The 20,209-nt window shown below is 36.2% G+C and overlaps 2 protein-coding genes across 2 annotated transcripts; both read right to left on the reverse strand.

The window, feature by feature from the left end:
* Positions 1 to 371: 371 nt before the first annotated feature.
* LOC112418547 (ATP-dependent DNA helicase pif1-like) lies at positions 372 to 1,857 on the reverse strand. The gene is made up of 2 exons (XM_024774940.1): positions 1,038 to 1,857; positions 372 to 952 (listed from the first exon to the last, which is right to left on the reverse strand). The coding sequence occupies exons 1-2, from the start codon at positions 1,855 to 1,857 to the stop codon at positions 372 to 374; spliced, it is 1,401 nt and encodes a 466-aa protein (XP_024630708.1).
* Positions 1,858 to 16,369: 14,512 nt separating this feature from the next.
* LOC112418548 (uncharacterized) lies at positions 16,370 to 19,792 on the reverse strand. The gene is made up of 11 exons (XM_039830313.1): positions 19,508 to 19,792; positions 19,139 to 19,406; positions 18,973 to 19,036; positions 18,744 to 18,868; positions 18,565 to 18,655; positions 18,338 to 18,479; positions 18,085 to 18,242; positions 17,072 to 17,192; positions 16,838 to 17,008; positions 16,663 to 16,755; positions 16,370 to 16,555 (listed from the first exon to the last, which is right to left on the reverse strand). The coding sequence occupies exons 1-11, from the start codon at positions 19,790 to 19,792 to the stop codon at positions 16,370 to 16,372; spliced, it is 1,704 nt and encodes a 567-aa protein (XP_039686247.1).
* Positions 19,793 to 20,209: the final 417 nt, after the last annotated feature.

Here is a 20,209-nt window from a genome sequence, read left to right on the forward strand (position 1 = left end):
ATCCATTTGTGCTACTCCTGCATGATAAAAAGGGTACTCTGATATATATATATATATATATATATATATATATATATATATATATTATAAACTAAAATTACTTACATCATAGATAAGCAATATCTTGAATACTACTACACACAGCAAAATTTGATATGTAATCAAAATAGGATCAATTTCCAAGTTATCATATTGTTGTAGTAATGTAGATGTTAACTTGGATTTTGTTTCTATGAATGTGTGCAAAAAATTTCCAACTCATCCATGTGTCATGTGCCTACATGAAAATGAATGCAATTCTAATCAATTTCAGAAGTGAATTTTGAAAAAATAATCTGATCAGAAACAAAAATAAATTCTAATTACTTACATTATAGGTTTTCAAATATTTCCTTGTAGACCACATTCATGGTAGTTGATAACTCCAATTTATTAGAATCATGGATCAGTATTTTTAAACCTGCCTTGCTCTTAACTCTGGACATAGCTACATAAAGCTGACCATGACTAAACACAGTTCTAGGAAGATATAAACCAACACTATCAAGGGACTGACCTTGAGATTTGTTAATAGTCATTGCATAGGATACTATAATTGGGAACTGTCTTCTTGTAAGCTTAAATGGCCAAGGTGATTGAGAAGGAGACATGTCCAACCTTGGAATGTAAGTCATATTGCCTATGTTCTTTCCTGAGATAATTTTTGCTTCAAGGACATGCTCAGCCATTCTAGTAATGATCAGTCTAGTCCCATTACAGAGTCCCTCATACTGGTCTATACTTCTGAGAAGCACAATAGGAGTTCCCACTTTTAACTTAATTCTGTGGTTGGGTAGACTAGAAGTTCTAAGGGAACTAAGAAATTCAGGAGTTAGAAATTGAAATGATTCACATTCATCATTGATTTCTGATCTGTCAACAGTATCACAGCTTAAATATTCTCGTTCTTCCCCTATTTAAAAATATACGACGAAATTGTAAATTACATTGAATCATTAAATAAACAGTAGTGTTTAATAAATTGGATTGAACATTACCTTCAATCAATGACAGTATATACTCGTTAATTTCATCAACAACCTCAATTGTGGAAGCAAGATAAGTACTCTCAAATTGTAAATATTCAGGATTGTTGTAGTCATTGAAGAAATCCAGATAAGTACTCTCAAATATAGCTTGTATTGGATTCTCAAAACCTTTTATCAAAAACTCAGCCGGTATATCAATCTCAACATTTCCATCATTTGGCTCTGATAACTTTCCTTCACCAACTTTCAGAAGCCATTCAGAAAAGTCCTTCAACTCTTGAGAATTAGTAGACATTGGATTTGGTTGCAGACACATATTCTTGGTGAGTGTTAGAACCTCACATGAATCCCATATGTAAGAAGAATTAATTGATGCATTAACAATGTCTGAACGATCAGCTCTAGGTACTACGGGTAAAATCTGTCTGAAATCACCTCCAAAGACTATAACTTTTCCACCAAAAATTTTGTCATTGTTCAAAATGTCTTTGAGTGTTCTATCTAGAGCTTCAAAACAGAATTTATGAGCCATGGGTGCTTCGTCCCATATGATCAATTTGGTCAACTTTAGAAGTTTAGCAAGTTCACTTACACCCTCAATATTACACATGGAGTTTTCAAGAGTCGGGACCGGTATTTTGAACTTTGAGTGTGATGTCCTTCCTCCCGGTAACAATAGAGATGCTATGCCACTTGTAGCCACTGTCAAAACAATTTGGCAACGACTTCTTAAAGATGCAGCTAAAGTTCGCCACATAAAGGTTTTACCAGTACCACCATACCCATGCAAGAAAAATACACCGCCTTTTTTCCTACTAACAGATGACATGATTTTGTCGTAAATTGAACGTTGTTCATCTGTATGATATTATTTTAGTGACTATGCAGCAGTAATATATATGATTCTATAGTATACAAATAAACTATTTGTTCCTGTTAAAGATCTGAATAACTGTTGAAATTCTACAGCTAAAGCATTTGCATTGTAATTGAGTTCATCATATATAAGTCTGTTACCAAGTTGTTCGACAACATATCCTGATGGATATGGAAAACCCTTAAAATCCTTCAATGTTCTTATGTTTCTTTCCATGTGCCTTTCAATCTCAATTAATGTTAAATTCTTGATCTGTTCTTCATTGAGTTGTAGACCTGAATCATATTAAATAGCAAGGTCAATTACGTGAGAAAACCATAGGTAAGTATTTGAAGACATTAAAAAAATGATCGAGATTATAAACTACAACATACCTGGATTGTTTGCTAACCTTCTTTGTTCATAAAGAATACCATCACTCAACCACTGCCAAGTATTTTCCCAAACATGTGTCGGTCTATGCATACAGCTTGTTATCAAAAGAGTTACAAATAACAGTCTTAGGAAATATCCAGAGCCCCACACATGTGCTTTTTTAATTGCAGCAATGTATTCTTTGTCATCCATCAAAAAACCACTTGCAAAGCATGCTTCCCTAAATGAGTCATATACGACATTGTTGACTGTTCTCATGTCCTCATAAGATGTTGGTCCTTTGACTCTGGTTAACATCATTCTTAAGTAGTATAACTCTCATGTGGTTGGTGGTACCCAAATTAACCTTCCTATAGTAAAACCTTTCTTTCTTGGTTTCCAAGTACGTTTAGCTTTGTCATAAACAAACTTAGATAAAAAGTTTGCATATGTAAGTGTTTTAGCTTCACTGTACTCGGCATTGCATTGAATCCATGATGTAAACATAGACTCAGTAACAGAAGGTTTAAGCATTACATCATCAATATGTTCATAATCATTGAAATAAACCGAGTTTTCACCTTCCAAATGAAAAAATAATCTCTCAACAGATGGTTTTCTTCCATGAATTGGATATGAAAAAATGCGCCAGCAAGCTTCGCTAGGTGAGACATATCGACAATCAAGGTACTTTTTGATTTCATCCTCGTTTTTATTTCCAGATGGATTTGTTGAGTTCTCACAAACAACAGCAGCAGTAATTCGATCATAGCCTTTGTTAATGTACTTGAAGAGGTATTTGATTGAGGTTGATTGGTTGCACCACTCCATGTTCATATGAGCTTGATATTTCATTAACAGATGAGGATTGTGTGGAACAACATGTCGATTGTCTAGTGTGATTCCACTCTTTAGAATTTGAGCACCGTTATCCCTTCTTCTATAAACAGGGTATCCATCATTATCAACAATAGTGTTGTTGATAAATTTCTTTGGTTAGTACTTGGTACATCGGCCTTTAGGATTCATGCAAGGAGACTTTTTATTTGCTAGACCACAAGGACCATGCATCATGTGAGTTCCCACCAATTAGTATAATTCTGGATGTTTACTTGCACATGGTATCGCAGCCGAAATGATTTTATCTATGTCTTCGGGCGTTGGATACTTGCTAGACGGGTGTAGAAAAAGAAGAAGATGTGCATGCGGTAATCCTCTCTTTTGAAATTCAATTGTATACATGTCTGTAAAGAAAAATAATTAAAATTCAAATTTATATGAAAATAAAAGATATATTTAGATTTAAAATTTGAAAATAATTTGACATTAACTTACATGCAATGACCTTCCCAAGCACATGATTCTTTGTTAGATCTTTTAGCAGCTGATCAAATTTGAGCTTGAATACTCTTGTAATGATATCTGGACGATCATGTGGTTTAAGATTTTTTGGTCTAACAAATCTTTGGATCTCAGGTCAATTAGGATTGCAAGTAAAAGTGATGAATAAATCCGGAAATCCAACCGCACTTGAGATTGCCATGCCATCAAAATAGAGTTGGTCCATGTACCTTCGACTACCCACATAGCTGGATGGCAGCACTACTCTCTTACCTTGCTTAGAAGAGTGAGCATCATTGTTGTTTTGGTTCTCATTTAAAGTCTTGTACTTACCCACTCTTAACTTGGATTGATTCCTTCTCAACCATGCTAATCTATCAGCTTCCATCATGGTGAAACCATCGACCAAAAATTGTTGAAATAGTCTCCTTGAACATAAAATTGTCATAGATTCAAAATATCTTGTTTGCAATCTAAAACATAACCACTCCCTAATTGTTAGATGATTTCTTTTTGGTTTTTTTCCTGTCTTCTTATCTCTGTGTAGAACATCATCTCTATAGCCATCTTCTCCATATGGAAACAAAAGTGGATATTGATATGCCAAGTAAGCAGGATGAAATTCATCAATCCTTTGTAGCTCCCCACTTTGTGTTTCCATGATTATATCTCTTTTTGGAGCATAATCGACATCACCAACAATAAGAGCAGCAACTTCGGAAACAGTTGGTTGATTGTATATCCGACCATCAGTAGTCCTCTCGGAGATGAGTTTAAGTTTCAAATTTTGAACATTGCCTTGTGATAATCTATCACATTCCATTCTAAATGATTTAGCATGAACATTGTTTTGATCAATCATTTTTTGCAAATCTGCCATCATTTGAATATCAAGTTTTCCTGCATTGCTAGACAAAACATATCATAGCTTTAAGTACCATTGAATGCAATGTTCAAATTGTCTATAAAAAAAATTATTATAATTAGTTTCATACCTTAGTCCTTCGACTCGATGTTGTAACTCATTCTCCGTGTCATATATATATAACTGTGCAAACTTTGATTTAACTCCAGGAATTGGGATCATGCTACCAATCCTATGGCACGATTGTCCTTGAATTCTAATTGTAGGCGGGCCTCTACCTCTTGTAATATTTTTGTCTACTTTAAAACCGAGCGAGCTAAAAGCAAACATGTTGTTATACAACCGTATATGTTGCTGGAAATGTTTGGATTTAAGATCATTGTGATCAAATAGTAGTTTGTTAAGCAACACAGGTGGTTATTCCATATAGGGTAGCTGAATTTTCCCATCACCACAGCACAGTCCAAACTTAGGATTGGCACTGTGTCTAGATTTTTGTTTTCTTTCCTGATACCACATGCATGCTCCACATCTCTGACACTCCATAAGAGGATCACCAAGATCAGCATATCCTAAAAATGTAAACATTTGGATATGGTGATTGAATCTAACAAATTGTCTTCAAGATAAACTTATTCAAAGTAGCACAGTTCTTAACGGATTAATAATATATAATACGATTAAATATTTTATAATGCTATTACCCTCATTTATTGATGAGTATTTGATTACATAGATAAAAATTACCTTGGTGATCTATTTGATCCATATCTCTAGAATAACTACCCTCAAAGTCATCTTCATCAGAAGATTCGCTCTCAGTCTCGTGAGCTGCTTCATATGCTTCAAACTCTTCACTGTCTATTGAACCTTCATTTTCATCATTGGTCACATTTTGTTCAGCAGAAGTAGAAGCTGGTGCCATAGGATTTCTATCAATCTCAGCTCTAAATTGATCAAGTAAATTGATCCCTAGTGTAACGCCCACTTTCGTTTAATCGTTTATTTAATCGAGTTTAGGTGATTATATTATAATTATATAATATATGCATGATTTTGGTATGTTTTGATCGATGACATGATGAGTTATGAGTTTTGGAAGATTTGATAAGGATATGAGAATTATTTTATTGTTAAATAAAATAAAGATTTGAAAATAATATAAAATATTTAGTTGAGGGCTGTTTTGATATTTTAGATAGTTTTGGGGGAGAAAGTGAGATAAGATAAGTGATTAGAAAGAGGTATAAATAGGGAAGACCTAATATCTTTAGAAAACCATTGTACGTGAAAACTTTTGGAAAAAGGGAGAAAAGCTTAGAGAGGAGCAAGAGACCAAGAGTGCTGCGATTTTCTTCAAACAAGGTAAGGGTGAGACTAATAATTCGATAGCGTTAATTGTTGTAATTCTGATGATTAATTGACAAAGTTAGGATTGATTTAGAAAAGTTTTGGAATTAGGTCAAAACCTTAAAAATTGATGATCAAACGGTAAAAACTTGTTTAGATTGATGTAGAAACCGTCCTTTAACCTTAGAACATGTTTAGGATGGATTATGGAATCAAAATTAGGCTTTGAACCATGTTGTGTGTTGGATTTTTGAGAAAAACCCTAGTCTTCCCGTGCTTCTGTTCATCGCTCGCCACGGTGAGTGATGATCCTCGCCTCGCGAGTGATGAACTTCATCGCTCGCCACGCGAGCCCCCTTCCCTTCGCCTCGCGAGTTGTTTGGTGCAACTCGCCATGGCGAGCAACCCTTTCTCGCCTCGCGAGCTTAGGCAGAGTGCATGTCATATTTTGTGTTTTGACCTTTTTAGTTGGACTTTGGATGCCATAGAGTGCCTGAACATACCTAGTATTGATTAGGAATGAATGTAGGATCAGAGGGAACCCAGAACAACATTAATTTGGGAGTTGAGTGGTACTCGCCATGGCGAGTAAGAACTCTCGCCTCGCGAGTACAACCAGAATGAACTTGTTTGTGTGTTGTGCGATCTGTGCCGCACTTGTTGATCAAGAGTGAACCCCTAACTAGTAATGAGACCTAGGGATGTCGTTAAATGCAGTCTGTAGAGTTGTTTAAGTCATGATAATATTAATTGAACATGAGCTAATGTAATGTACATTTATGCAAGATATGAGGATTTGATAATGATACAATTTATGTGCTATTGATATAATGATATCATCTTGTTATGTGACCTGTTTATGCTGTTTCCGTTATTTAACTAAGTGCATAAGTATATGATGAAGTTTAGCTCCAAATTATTGGATGCATATTGATAAGTTGATTACGATGTTTTGTTCATATGTGTCCATGCATAGCATCTCATTGAGCTTAGTCCTCACCACGAATATTAGGAGCTTTGTCCTCCGCACGTTTTATAGGAGCTTTGTCCTCCGCACGATTAAAGTATATTAATACTTATGATGACGATTGGTACCACATGCATATAAGGAGTCTAAGAGCATTATCGCATTGTCATGATTAAGATGCCTTGTTGATAATGATTGATTACGTGATTATGTGATAAGTGATTATCGAATATGTTATGTTGCTCCTGATAATTGGTTATATGATTATGTTATAACTGTTTAGCAATTATGCAATGTTATTTAAGGATGATTATGATGTTAATTTATGATTCGCAATTACATTGATTAATGTTATTTGATTATGAAATCTCACCCCTTCTGCTTGAAAATGTTGCCCTTCGTATGGGTAACTTGCAGGTGATCGTGCTTAGTGTGCAGTTTACTTTCGTGAGTTGGCCTTGCCTTCACTGTGTCGTCTAGGTCGCTCTGATACGTAACGGGATGGGGTTAATGCTATAACATGCTTCATTCTTTTACGTGAACTGCTATGATAATTTCTGTTTTGATTAACTCTTTTGAGATACTTTATTGGGGCCTGCGTGCCAAACTGATTTATGGTTTATGAACTAATATTCCGCTGGCTAAAATATGGTTTTGGTCCCTGCAAATATGCCTCGTTTTGGTTTTAGTCCCTGCAAAAAAAATTTGTTGTTTTTGGTCCCTGCAAAATATTTTGTTTTTGGAAATAGTCCCTGCAGGGACTATTTCCAAAAACAAAGCAGGGACTATTTCCAAAAACAAAATATTTTGCAGGGACCTTTTTCAAAATCAAAAGATTTTGCAGGGACTATTTCTCTAATAAATGGTTAAGTCATCATGTGACACGTGTGCAAATTATCACAAAAGTGGAGCCAGGGACCAAAACCAAAATGAGACATATTTGTAGGGACCAAAAACAACAAAATTTTTTTGCAGGGACTAAAACCAAAACGAGACATATTTGCAGGGACCAAAACCATATTTTAGCCTATTCCGCTGCTATGTTAAGATATTATGTGGAAGTTAAATTATTATTTAACTGTTTTTGGATTATTTTTTTATGTGATATCCCGTTGTTTGATGTTTACTCTGATAAATGTTATGTTTTTAAAGAAGTTTTGATAATGGGGAAAACGGGGTGTTACAATTGGTATCAGAGCAGGTTGGTCCGTCCGGTCAATTAGAGAGTCGTGTCGATTCTTAGTAATATTTATATTACTATCTTATGTTGTTGTTGCTACTTTTGTAGAATATCAGAAATGGCCGGAAGAAACGATGCTGCGTTAGCTGCTGCTCTACAAGCTGTTGCCCAAGCTGTGGGATAACAACCTAACGCAAATGCTGGTGCGAATGCTGAAGCTAGGATGTTGGAGACGTTCATGAAGAAGAACCCTCCAACTTTCAAAGGACGTTATGACCCTGATGGAGCCCAGACGTGGCTTAAGGAGATTGAGAGGATTTTCCGGGTTATGCAGTGCACTGAAGATCAGAAGGTGCGGTTTGGTACTCATCAGCTAGCCGAGGAAGCTGATGACTGGTGGGTTGCTCTTCTGCCTACCCTTGGGCAGGAGGGAGCTGTTGTGACTTGGGCTGTTTTCAGGAGAGAGTTCCTGAGAAGATACTTTCCGGAAGATGTTCGCGGGAAGAAGGAGATCGAGTTTCTTGAGTTGAAGCAAGGGAACATGTCTGTGACAGAGTATGCTGCCAAGTTCATGGAGCTGTCAAAGTTCTACCCGCACTATACTGCTGAGAATGCTGAGTTCTCGAGATGCATCAAGTTCGAGAATGGTTTGAGGCCCGACATCAAGAGGGCGATTGGATACCAACAGCTTAGAGTTTTTCAGGATTTGGTCAATAGCTGCAGGATCTATGAAGAGGATACGAAGGCTCACTACAAGGTAGTGAATGAGAGGAAGGGCAAGGGACAGCAGAGTCGTCCTAAGCCGTACAGTGCCCCTGCTGATAAAGGGAAACAGAAGATGGTCGATGTTAGGCAGCCTAAGAAGAAGGATGCTACAGAGATTGTGTGTTTCAATTGTGGTGGGAAAGGCCACAAAAGCAACGTCTGCCCTGAAGAAATCAAGAAGTGTGTTCGGTGTGGCAAGAAAGGTCATGTTGTAGCTGATTGCAATCGTACGGACATTGTGTGCTTTAATTGCAACGGAGAGGGTCACATTAGTTCATAGTGTACTCAGCCTAAGAGGGCGCCGACTACTGGTAGAGTCTTTGCTTTGACTGGTACTCAGACAGAGAACGAGGATCGTTTGATCAGAGGTACTTGCTATATTAATAATACTCCTTTAGTTGCTATTATTGATACTGGTGCTACGCATTGTTTTATTGCTTTCGATTGTATTTCTGCTTTGGGTCTTGATTTGTCTGATATGAATGGAGAGATGGTTGTCGAAACTCCGGCTAAGGGTTCGGTGACTACTTCTCTCGTATGTTTGAAATGTCCTTTGTCTATGTTTGGTCGTGATTTCGAAATGGATTTAGTTTGTCTACCTTTGAGCGGTATGGATGTGATTCTGGGTATGAACTGGTTAGAGTACAACCACGTTCTTATTAATTGTTTTAGCAAGTCAGTGCATTTCTCTTCCGTCGAAGAGGAAAGTGGTGCAGAGTTTTTATCTACTAAGCAGCTGAAGCAACTGGAACGCGACGGTATCTTGATGTTTTCGTTAATGGCTACTTTATCTTTTGAGAATCAAGCAGTGATTGATAGGTTACCGGTGGTGTGTGATTTTCCTGAAGTTTTTCCAGATGAGATTCCTGATGTACCTCCAGAGAGAGAAGTTGAGTTTTCTATTGATCTTGTTCCTGGAACGAAGCCGGTCTCGATGGCACCTTATCGTATGTCTGCTTCCGAGTTATCTGAGTTGAAGAAACAATTGGAGGACTTGCTTGAGAAGAAGTTTGTTAGACCAAGTGTTTCACCTTGGGGAGCGCCGGTTTTGTTAGTAAAGAAGAAAGATGGTAGTATGCGGTTATGTATTGATTATCGGCAGTTGAATAAAGTAACTATCAAGAATAGGTATCCACTTCCGAGAATTGATGATTTGATGGATCAGTTAGTGAGTGCACGTGTTTTTAGCAAGATTGATTTGAGGTCAGGTTATCACCAGATTAAAGTAAAGGATGAAGATATGCAGAAGACAGCTTTCAGAACGCGTTATGGTCACTATGAATATAAAGTTATGCCTTTCGGTGTTACCAATGCACCTGGAGTGTTTATGGAGTATATGAATCGCATCTTCCATGCATTTTTGGATCGGATTGTGGTTGTGTTTATCGACGATATTTTGATCTACTCCAAGACTGAAGAAGAACATGCTGAGCATCTGAAGATTGTTTTGCAAGTGTTGAAAGAGAAGAAACTTTATGCCAAATTGTCTAAGTGTGAATTCTGGTTGAAAGAAGTGAGTTTTCTAGGCCATGTTATTTCCGGAGATGGTATTGCAGTGGATCCGTCTAAAGTTGAAGCGGTATCACAGTGGGAGACTCCTAAGTCAGTTACTGAGATTAGAAGTTTCTTGGGTTTAGCTGGTTACTATAGAAGGTTTATTGAAGGGTTTTCTAAGTTAGCTCTTCCGCTAACGCAGATGACTTGTAAAGGTAAAACTTTTGTGTGGCACGTCCATTGTGAGAACAGCTTCAGTGAATTGAAGAAGCGTTTGACGACTGCTCCAGTTTTGATTTTGCCGAAGTCGGATGAACCTTTTGTGGTGTATTGTGATGCGTCCAAGTTGGGTTTAGGAGGTGTGCTTATGCAAGAAGGTAAAGTGGTAGCTTATGCTTCAAGACAGTTGAGAATTCATGAGAAGAATTATCCTACGCATGATCTCGAGTTAGCGGCCGTAGTCTTTGTATTGAAGATATGGAGACATTACTTGTATGGTTCGAGATTTGAGGTGTTTAGTGATCACAAGAGTTTGAAGTATTTGTTTGATCAGAAGGAATTGAATATGAGACAGTGAAGATGGCTTGAATTGTTGAAGGATTATGACTTTGGTTTGAATTATCATCCAGGTAAAGCTAATGTTGTTGCAGATGCCTTGAGTAGGAAGACATTGCATATGTCCGCTATGATGGTCAGAGAGTTCGAGTTACTTGAACAGTTCAGAGATATGAGTTTGGTTTGCGAATGGTCACCTCAGAGCGTGAAACTGGGTATGCTGAAGATTGATAGTGAATTTCTGAAAAGTATCAAGGAAGCACAGAAAGTTGATGTAAAGTTTGTGGACTTGTTGGTTGCTAGAGATCAGACTGAAGACAGTGATTTTAAAATCGACAATCAAGGTGTGTTGAGATTCCGAGGAAGAATTTGTATCCCAGACAATGAAGAGATTAAGAAGATGATTCTTGAAGAGAGTCATAGAAGTAGCCTGAGTATTCATCCGGGAGCTACGAAGATGTATCATGATTTGAAGAAGATTTTCTGGTGGTCTGGTTTGAAACGAGATGTGGCACAGTTTGTGTATTCCTGTTTAGTTTGTCAGAAGTCGAAAGTTGAGCATCAGAAACCTGCTGGAATGATGGTACCTTTAGATGTGCCAGAATGGAAATGGGATAGTATATCCATGGATTTTGTGACGAGCTTGCCAAATACTCATAGAGGGAACGACGCAATTTGGGTTATTGTTGATAGATTGACGAAGTCAGCTCATTTTCTACCGATTAATATTAGTTTCCCTGTTGCCCAGTTGGCAGAGATTTATATCAAGGAGATCGTGAGGTTGCATAGTGTTCCTTCGAGCATTGTGTCAGATAGAGATCCAAGATTTACTTCTAGATTTTGGAAAAGTTTACAAGAGGCTTTGGGTTCGAAGTTGAGGTTGAGTTCGGCGTATCATCCGCAGACAGATGGTCAGTCGGAGAGGACAATTCAGTCGCTAGAGGATTTGTTGAGAATTTGTGTTCTTGAGCAAGGAGGAACTTGGGATAGTCATCTTCCGTTGATCGAGTTCACATACAATAATAGTTACCATTCAAGTATTGGAATGGCCCCTTTCGAGGCTTTATATGGTCGGAGATGCAGAACTCCGTTGTGCTGGTTTGAGTCATGTGAAAGAGTGGTCTTAGGACCAGAGATTGTTCAGCAGACTACTGAGAAAGTTCAGATGATCCAAGAGAAAATGAAAGCGTCGCAGAGTCGACAAAAGAGTTATCATGATAAGCGTAGGAAAGATCTTGAGTTTCAAGAAGGAGACCACGTGTTTTTGAGAGTCACTCCTATGACTGGTGTAGGACGTGCTTTGAAGTCAAAGAAGTTGACCCCGAAGTTCATTGGTCCGTATCAGATATTGGAAAGAGTTGGAACGGTGGCTTACTGAGTGGGTTTACCGCCGCATCTTTCGAATTTGCACAACGTTTTCCATGTGTCGCAACTTCGAAAGTATGTTCCGGATCCATCTCATGTGATCCAAAGTGATGATGTGCAAGTTAGAGACAACCTTACGGTAGAAACTTTACCGGTGAGGATTGATGATCGTAAAGTGAAGACGTTGAGAGGCAAAGAGATACCTCTCGTGAGAGTCGTTTGGACGGGAGCGACTGGTGAAAGCTTGACGTGGGAGCTTGAGAGTAAGATGCTGGAGTCTTATCCAGAGTTGTTTGCTTGAGGTAAATTTTCGAGGGCGAAAATCTTTTAAGTGGGGGAGAGTTGTAACACCCACTTTCGTTTAATCGTTTATTTAATCGAGTTTAGGTGATTATATTATAATTATATAATATATGCATGATTTTGGTATGTTTTGATCGATGACATGATGAGTTATGAGTTTTGGAAGATTTGATAAGGATATGAGAATTATTTTATTGTTAAATAAAATAAAGATTTGAAAATAATATAAAATATTTAGTTGAGGGCTGTTTTGATATTTTAGATAGTTTTGGGGGAGAAAGTGAGATAAGATAAGTGATTAGAAAGAGGTATAAATAGGGAAGACCTAATATCTTTAGAAAACCATTGCACGTGAAAACTTTTGGAAAAAGGGAGAAAAGCTTAGAGAGGAGCAAGAGACCAAGAGTGCTGCGATTTTCTTCAAACAAGGTAAGGGTGAGACTAATAATTCGATAGCGTTAATTGTTGTAATTCTGATGATTAATTGACAAAGTTAGGATTGATTTAGAAAAGTTTAGGAATTAGGTCAAAACCTTAAAAATTGATGATCAAACGGTAAAAACTTGTTTAGATTGATGTAGAAACCGTCCTTTAACCTTAGAACATGTTTAGGATGGATTATGGAATCAAAATTAGGCTTTGAACCATGTTGTGTGTTGGATTTTTGAGAAAAACCCTAGTCTTCCCGTGCTTCTGTTCATCGCTCGCCACGGCGAGGGATGATCCTCGCCTCGCGAGTGATGAACTTCATCGCTCGCCACGCGAGCCCCCTTCCCTTCGCCTCGCGAGTTGTTTGGTGCAACTCGCCATGGCGAGCAACCCTTTCTCGCCTCGCGAGCTTAGGCAGAGTGCATGTCATATTTTGTGTTTCGACCTTTTTAGTTGGACTTTGGATGCCATAGAGTGCCTGAACATACCTAGTATTGATTAGGAATGAATGTAGGATCAGAGGGAACCCAGAACAACATTAATTTGGGAGTTGAGTGGTACTCGCCATGGCGAGTAAGAACTCTCGCCTCGCGAGTACAACCAGAATGAACTTGTTTGTGTGTTGTGCGATCTGTGCCGCACTTGTTGATCAAGAGTGAACCCCTAACTAGTAATGAGACCTAGGGATGTCGTTAAATGCAGTCTGTAGAGTTGTTTAAGTCATGATAATATTAATTGAACATGAGCTAATGTAATGTACATTTATGCAAGATATGAGGATTTGATAATGATACAATTTATGTGCTATTGATATAATGATATCATCTTGTTATGTGACCTGTTTATGCTGTTTCCGTTATTTAACTAAGTGCATAAGTATATGATGAAGTTTAGCTCCAAATTATTGGATGCATATTGATAAGTTGATTACGATGTTTTGTTCATATGTGTCCATGCATAGCATCTCATTGAGCTTAGTCCTCACCACGAATATTAGGAGCTTTGTCCTCCGCACGTTTTATAGGAGCTTTGTCCTCCGCACGATTAAAGTATATTAATACTTATGATGACGATTGGTACCACATGCATATAAGGAGTCTAAGAGCATTATCGCATTGTCATGATTAAGATGCCTTGTTGATAATGATTGATTACGTGATTATGTGATAAGTGATTATCGAATATGTTATGTTGCTCCTGATAATTGGTTATATGATTATGTTATAACTGTTTAGCAATTATGCAATGTTATTTAAGGATGATTATGATGTTAATTTATGATTCGCAATTACATTGATTAATGTTATTTGATTATGAAATCTCACCCCTTCTGCTTGAAAATGTTGCCCTTCGTATGGGTAACTTGCAGGTGATCGTGCTTAGTGTGCAGTTTGCTTTCGTGAGTTGGCCTTGCCTTCACTGTGTCGTCTAGGTCGCTCTGATACGTAACGGGATGGGGTTAATGCTATAACATGCTTCATTCTTTTACGTGAACTGTTATGATAATTTCTGTTTTGATTAACTCTTTTGAGATACTTTATTGGGGCCTGCGTGCCAAACTGATTTATGGTTTATGAACTAATATTCCGCTGCTATGTTAAGATATTATGTGGAAGTTAAATTATTATTTAACTGTTTTTGGATTACGTTTTTATGTGATATCCCGTTGTTTGATGTTTACTCTGATAAATGTTATGTTTTTAAAGAAGTTTTGATATTGGGGAAAACGGGGTGTTACACCTAGTCTATTAGAAGTGGATGATTTCTTAGGAACTCGACTGTAGTATTGGGATGAGCTTGGTTTAGTGAAAGTGGGTGTTTTAGTTTGTGAATAATGAGTTGATATCAGAGTTGGATTTTTAATAATAGAAGGAGAAGCTGTGAAGGTGTTAGTTTGATAGGGATTTGAACTTGATGCTGTATAGTTTGGGGTATTGATTGGAAAAGGGTGTTTTGGTTTATAAAAGGGATTTTCACCTGGTGTTTGATAAGTTGTAGAAACAGCTGGTTTTTTATTTGTCAAGTCCTTTAGTGTTGTTTGTTTTGGAGTTTGAGGAAGTGTTTTGTTACAAACAGATGGACTTGTTTTGTTAGCAGCAATATTTGGAGCAATTGATTCATAGTTTTGATTTTTATCAGATAATTGTGATTTAGGGGAGATTATAGTGTTAGTGATATCATTAAATGGAGATGAGGAACCTGGTTGCTGCTTTTTTCATTTTTTTGGGAACTTGGACTGCAAAATCTGTTTTTGCCTCATCCTTGCCTTAGCTGCTTTGTTGTGAACATCATGTTCATCAGGATCATCCATAGTTAGTGTTTGCCTTGCAATGCAGAAAATGAGAATGAGCATGTGATTAGTAAATCTCTAAGGAAATGATATTGAAAAGATTTAGATTTCTAATTAAAAAATTAATATAGCTATAGAATGCTTAGGTTGAAATATTAGAGGGAAAATTGTCTTTGTTAATTTTCAGATTCCCTCCAAATTTCCCTATTGTAGAGTTAGCATAAAAAGAAATAAACATATCAAAAAGGCTACATAGACATCCTAAGACCTATTTTCAGCATATACAAAAAGTTAAATTATATTTTTCTCTGTTATTTGTTGGATGAACAGAGATATGGAAAGATTTGGTGTTCATACATCAACATCATGTCATATCAGCAAAAGGCTTGGTGTATATCACGTTTCTCGATGTTAAAATTCAACTACCAAAGTCAGCCTCTAAGACCAAGATGTAATACACAGTGCCAAACTTCCATATGCTAGATTAACTTTATTTGTACTATTCAACAGCTACCTGCAATTTCCCAAATGATGTAAAATCCCTTTCTGATAAATATAAATTATTTTTCTAGTCATTGTATTTTCAAAACATGAATTCTGTATTTGTGATGTAAAACTACTTTTCTGTTCTCAATCTAAACAATAGTATTCAGAATATGTTTGTTGTTCATAATTCATTGGGCATGATCTTATAACATTTATATACCTTTAGTAGTGATAACATGTTAGTTTCTATATATTATACTATTGAAGAACTATTTCTATAGCAAAACATGTTATCGTGGTTAGCTAGTTGAAAATCAGTTTAGAAAGAGTTCATAAGCATGTCATTAAGTGATTTTGTTGGAGATTCACAATATGCATGTACAATAAGGTATATTCCAGATTCTGAAATTGGATAGTCAAACACACACACACAAATATATATATATATATATATATATATATATATATATATATTGATAATATATAAAATATCATAATAGATGATTTTGACATCAGCACATTTTTGGTATCATTGTTCAGATAGCTTGGAAGTCAAGTAAGCATAATACTGTCATGTTTTAAACACATAGTTAACATATTACAAAACACAAATAAGTTTAAAAGACCAACATATTGTACTTAATAAGTTGTTCAGTTAGGTACTTGATAAGTTGAGTTAAACAACTTCTAGCAAAAAGTGATTCATCACAAGAGTTTCCCTCAATTCTTAGGCTCTAACTTTGGCTGTTTGGTCGGCTTAGGTTGCTTGGCGAGCTTAGTAGATGAGAGTTGGGTAGCCTCCACATCTTGGCTAGAAGCTATCCAATCAACCTCATCCTGGGAAAGTCTCTTTGGAGGAGGGGTGGCAGAAGTAGACGATGGATCATTTTCACCGCAAAGTGACTGCTGCACATGGTTGTAGATGGAAAGATTTTTAAGTATAATTTGGCTTTAATCTTAATTTGTATGAACTTTGGTATTGAACTTAAAAAATGTGAGAATTAAACACTTACAGTGTGATCAATTTCAACATCTTTGTTGTCAGCATCACTAATTTGTTTGTCAGCATCACTCATTTGTCCACCTATTGCAAGCTTTGAACTCACCTACTCAAAATTGATTTTTGAATGTTAGATTAGAATGATCCAGTATATCTATAAACATGAGAATTATAAGTAATTTTTATACCTCTTCTAATCCAAATTGCTTTCTCAGGTTGGTCAAGAGTTGTTCGTTGTCACTAATTTGACTAACGATACATGGATTCATGCCAGGAATTGCCTTAATTTTCAAAAAAAATTCTTTGCAGACCAGCTTGTCTAGAGCTGGAGGATAAAGCTTAGGATGAAATTGACCAACCTAAATCACGCAGTGTTAAAGCAGTAGTTAGGTTTAATTTTAATAAGGCATAAACGTTGTTACCTCAATCATCTCCTCTTTCAAATCTTCAGCAGATATCCCTACAATGGATGTGACCTCATTGTCCCATAGTAAAAACCTAGCCTTAACATCTTTGTGGATGGCTTGAACCTCAATTCTATACCTGAAAACGAAGCAATTAAACGAAAGAATGTGTTAGTGTTTATAAATTATTCAATATAAATTGAAGTTTATCATTGCTTTGTAGGCATATATATATATGCAAACTTAACAACAAATAAAATGTATTGTTAATATTTATACCAAAATAGGGAACTCTCACTAAAAAATGAATAACACTTTGTGTTTTACAGTTGGTGCCCCTAGAGTGCGTACTGAGGTAATAAATGTGGTGGGCAGTAGGCAAATTTTCCTAAGGGGTTTGGCTTGGATTTTGGTGGCTGGCCGTGTCTGGCAGCAATCGTTTTCCTGCATTATTTAGCAAGCTTTCTTGCTGGCCAGCATCTGCTAGAGTGTAGTTCAACTGGCAGCAAGCTATGTTTTACACCAAAACTTTAAGTAGTACTATGTTCTACACCAATTGTATTTGTAAAAAAAAAACTTGAAAACCAAGAGTCATACAATACAAAACAATGCTTATAACTTCTGAAAAGCGAAACTTAGTTAAGATAAAAAGTGACTTTTTACCATCAATTTTCTTGAAATTGTTCGATTTAGGCGGAGAATCAAAGATTAAAGGTTGTTTTCCTGCATTATTTAGCAGGTTTTCTTGTTGGGCAGCAGCTGCTAGTGTGCAGTTCGCCTTCCAGCAAGCTATGTTTTACACCAAAATTTTAAGTAGCGCTATGTTTTACACCCCATAGTGCATGCAATTTCACATGGTTACTTTAACATATACTCAACAGTCATGCATTAATTATATTCTACTATCATTTGCATACTCACTTCATCACTTTTATTTATATTCACCACTTCAGAATTAATTGATCAGTGGTCTGTGCAGAACTTAAGCTAACAATTGAAATTTCTAATTGATAATAAGGCATAGAATGAACCTTGCTTTAGGCTTTTCATTAATATGGTTACTGGTGCATTTCAGTTCACCATTGTCCAAGTGAACAACCTTACCACAAAAATTGCATCCATCATATGTCCATCCAAATTTGTTGGCATTGATCTTCTCAATTTTAGTGATACTGACACAAACTGTTTCCTATTAGTAAGATATAAATATCAAAGATTAAGCTATGAAATGATGGCTTTAAGTATATTTGGATTGACTTTGCAATGAGGTATAAAACTTCTTACATGTTGAACATGATTCACCTCAGAAAGAGTGAGGAAATTGACTTTAGACATAATATCAGTTTGCTGAGTAAGTTGAGAACCTTGACTAAATTGCGAAGACTGTTGAGTTGGATTGACATCATCAAGTTGTTCCTCTGCAAATCTGTGTTCAAATGTTAAAGATATTGTTGTGTAAGTGAATATAAGATAAACAGAACCAATTAAGAAAAGTTTGATATAAGTACAACCTCGCTTTGAATTCATTGATTTCAGGAATATCAGCATTAACAATGAGCTCAGTACCAGACCATGTGTTTGTAACACATAACGGGTAAACTCCTAATCGCAATAATAAGATGTAATTAAAATGTATTTCAGGTTACAAATGGAAATTCAATAATTGAATGATATGAAAGGTCTCTAGTACCATGAGCAGGTTTGATCCTCCCACGTTTCACAACAACGAAGACCCTGTCATCATTGACCTTAGAGAATGAATCCATGAAGTGCTTTGCAAAATCATCGAACATACATACGTGGACCAAGTGACCACTGATTTAAACAAAACAAAAAAAATCACTATTATTAGTTTTATAAAGCAGAAAAGTCAATGATGTGGATATGTATGAAGTTTCTCTTCAATAATTGAAACAAACCTAGTATCCTTAAGAAGAAAAGTCACTGATTTGAGTCTGCCTTTATACTGATTTGTATTGGTGACTGAATGGAAACATCCAATGACATCCGCAAGCATGGGTAAACAAAGTATAGTTATTATATGAACTATAAGTAGAATACCGTACATGTTTTCAATTTTCATACCTGTGAGCAAATCAGTACGGTACTTTCCAGCCAATATTTCACCGAAGTCTTTGAACCTCATAGGGAATATAGGGATTTGAGGAAAATCAACTTCTTTAATAATGGTTGCACCGGTGACAGCAAGCCTGTATGGATGAGTGCATGCCTTTAAAACAATATCATTTTTAAGGACCTTAAAGTTCATCATCTCATAAGTCTTATTCTTCACCAACTTTCCTTTCCATTCATCAAGTTCATCAGTTGGAACTGTAATTTGAACACTGTCACTCTGCACAAAAAATTATTACAACTCATTAACAATAAACTTAAAATAGATTATATATAAAAATAAGATGTAAAAAGAAGTACACTATTTGACAGTAGAATGACCTGCTTATCAACCACGACCATATCGAAATGCTCTTGTCTGGATTTACCCATAACAGACCAAGCATCTGCAATCCTAACGGAAAAAGTCCAAAGATCTTTGGATTCATTCACATCTTTAATCTTGTCATAGGGACGACAAACAACTTTCTTCTTATCCAAGTTCAAAGACGTTCCGACTTCAACACCTTTGTTCTTTTCCATGTTCAAAGTCGTTCCCACTTCAACAACTTTCTTCTTGTCCTTGTTCAAACACGTACCCACTTCAACTGGTTTCTTGTTATCCATGTTCAAACTATGAGTGTATATGCACAATCTTAGTTAGACAAAATATGAACAATGTGACAAAGATCCAAAATTTAAGTTCTTATCATTAAAGCTAAAACAACCAAGTTTATATAGTTTTTCCAAACAACAATGGCATAAACACAACCCCTGAACCATAAAACAGAATTGAGTCCACCTTTTACAAAATTGTTGATTCCTATCCATGTTCAGACTCAAAGTGTATATGCACAAACTTAGCTAGACAAAATATGAACAATGTGACAAAGATCCAAAAATTAAGTGTATATGGAAGCCTTTTCATAATTGTTTCTTGTTATCCATGTTTAACTATAAGCAGAAAGTTTGTTACACACAATATTAACAATGTGAGAATGAGATTAAGCTTCACTACCAATAAAAAATGGTAAAATTATACAT

Source organism: Medicago truncatula, chromosome 1, assembly GCF_003473485.1.
Source record: "Medicago truncatula cultivar Jemalong A17 chromosome 1, MtrunA17r5.0-ANR, whole genome shotgun sequence".
NCBI lineage: Eukaryota > Viridiplantae > Streptophyta > Magnoliopsida > Fabales > Fabaceae > Medicago > Medicago truncatula.

Coding starts and splice junctions, on each gene's coding strand:
- LOC112418547 (XM_024774940.1), bottom strand. CDS start 1,857: ATGTCATCTGTTAGTAGGAAAAAAGGCGGTGTATTTTTCTTGCATGGG. Junction 953..1,037: donor TATACTGTCATTGATTGAAG/GTAATGTTCAAT, acceptor ATTTTTAAATAG/GGGAAGAACGAGAATATTTA.
- LOC112418548 (XM_039830313.1), bottom strand. CDS start 19,792: ATGGATAACAAGAAACCAGTTGAAGTGGGTACGTGTTTGAACAAGGAC. Junction 19,037..19,138: donor CCGTACTGATTTGCTCACAG/GTATGAAAATTG, acceptor GTTTCCATTCAG/TCACCAATACAAATCAGTAT. Junction 18,869..18,972: donor TTTCTTCTTAAGGATACTAG/GTTTGTTTCAAT, acceptor TGTTTAAATCAG/TGGTCACTTGGTCCACGTAT.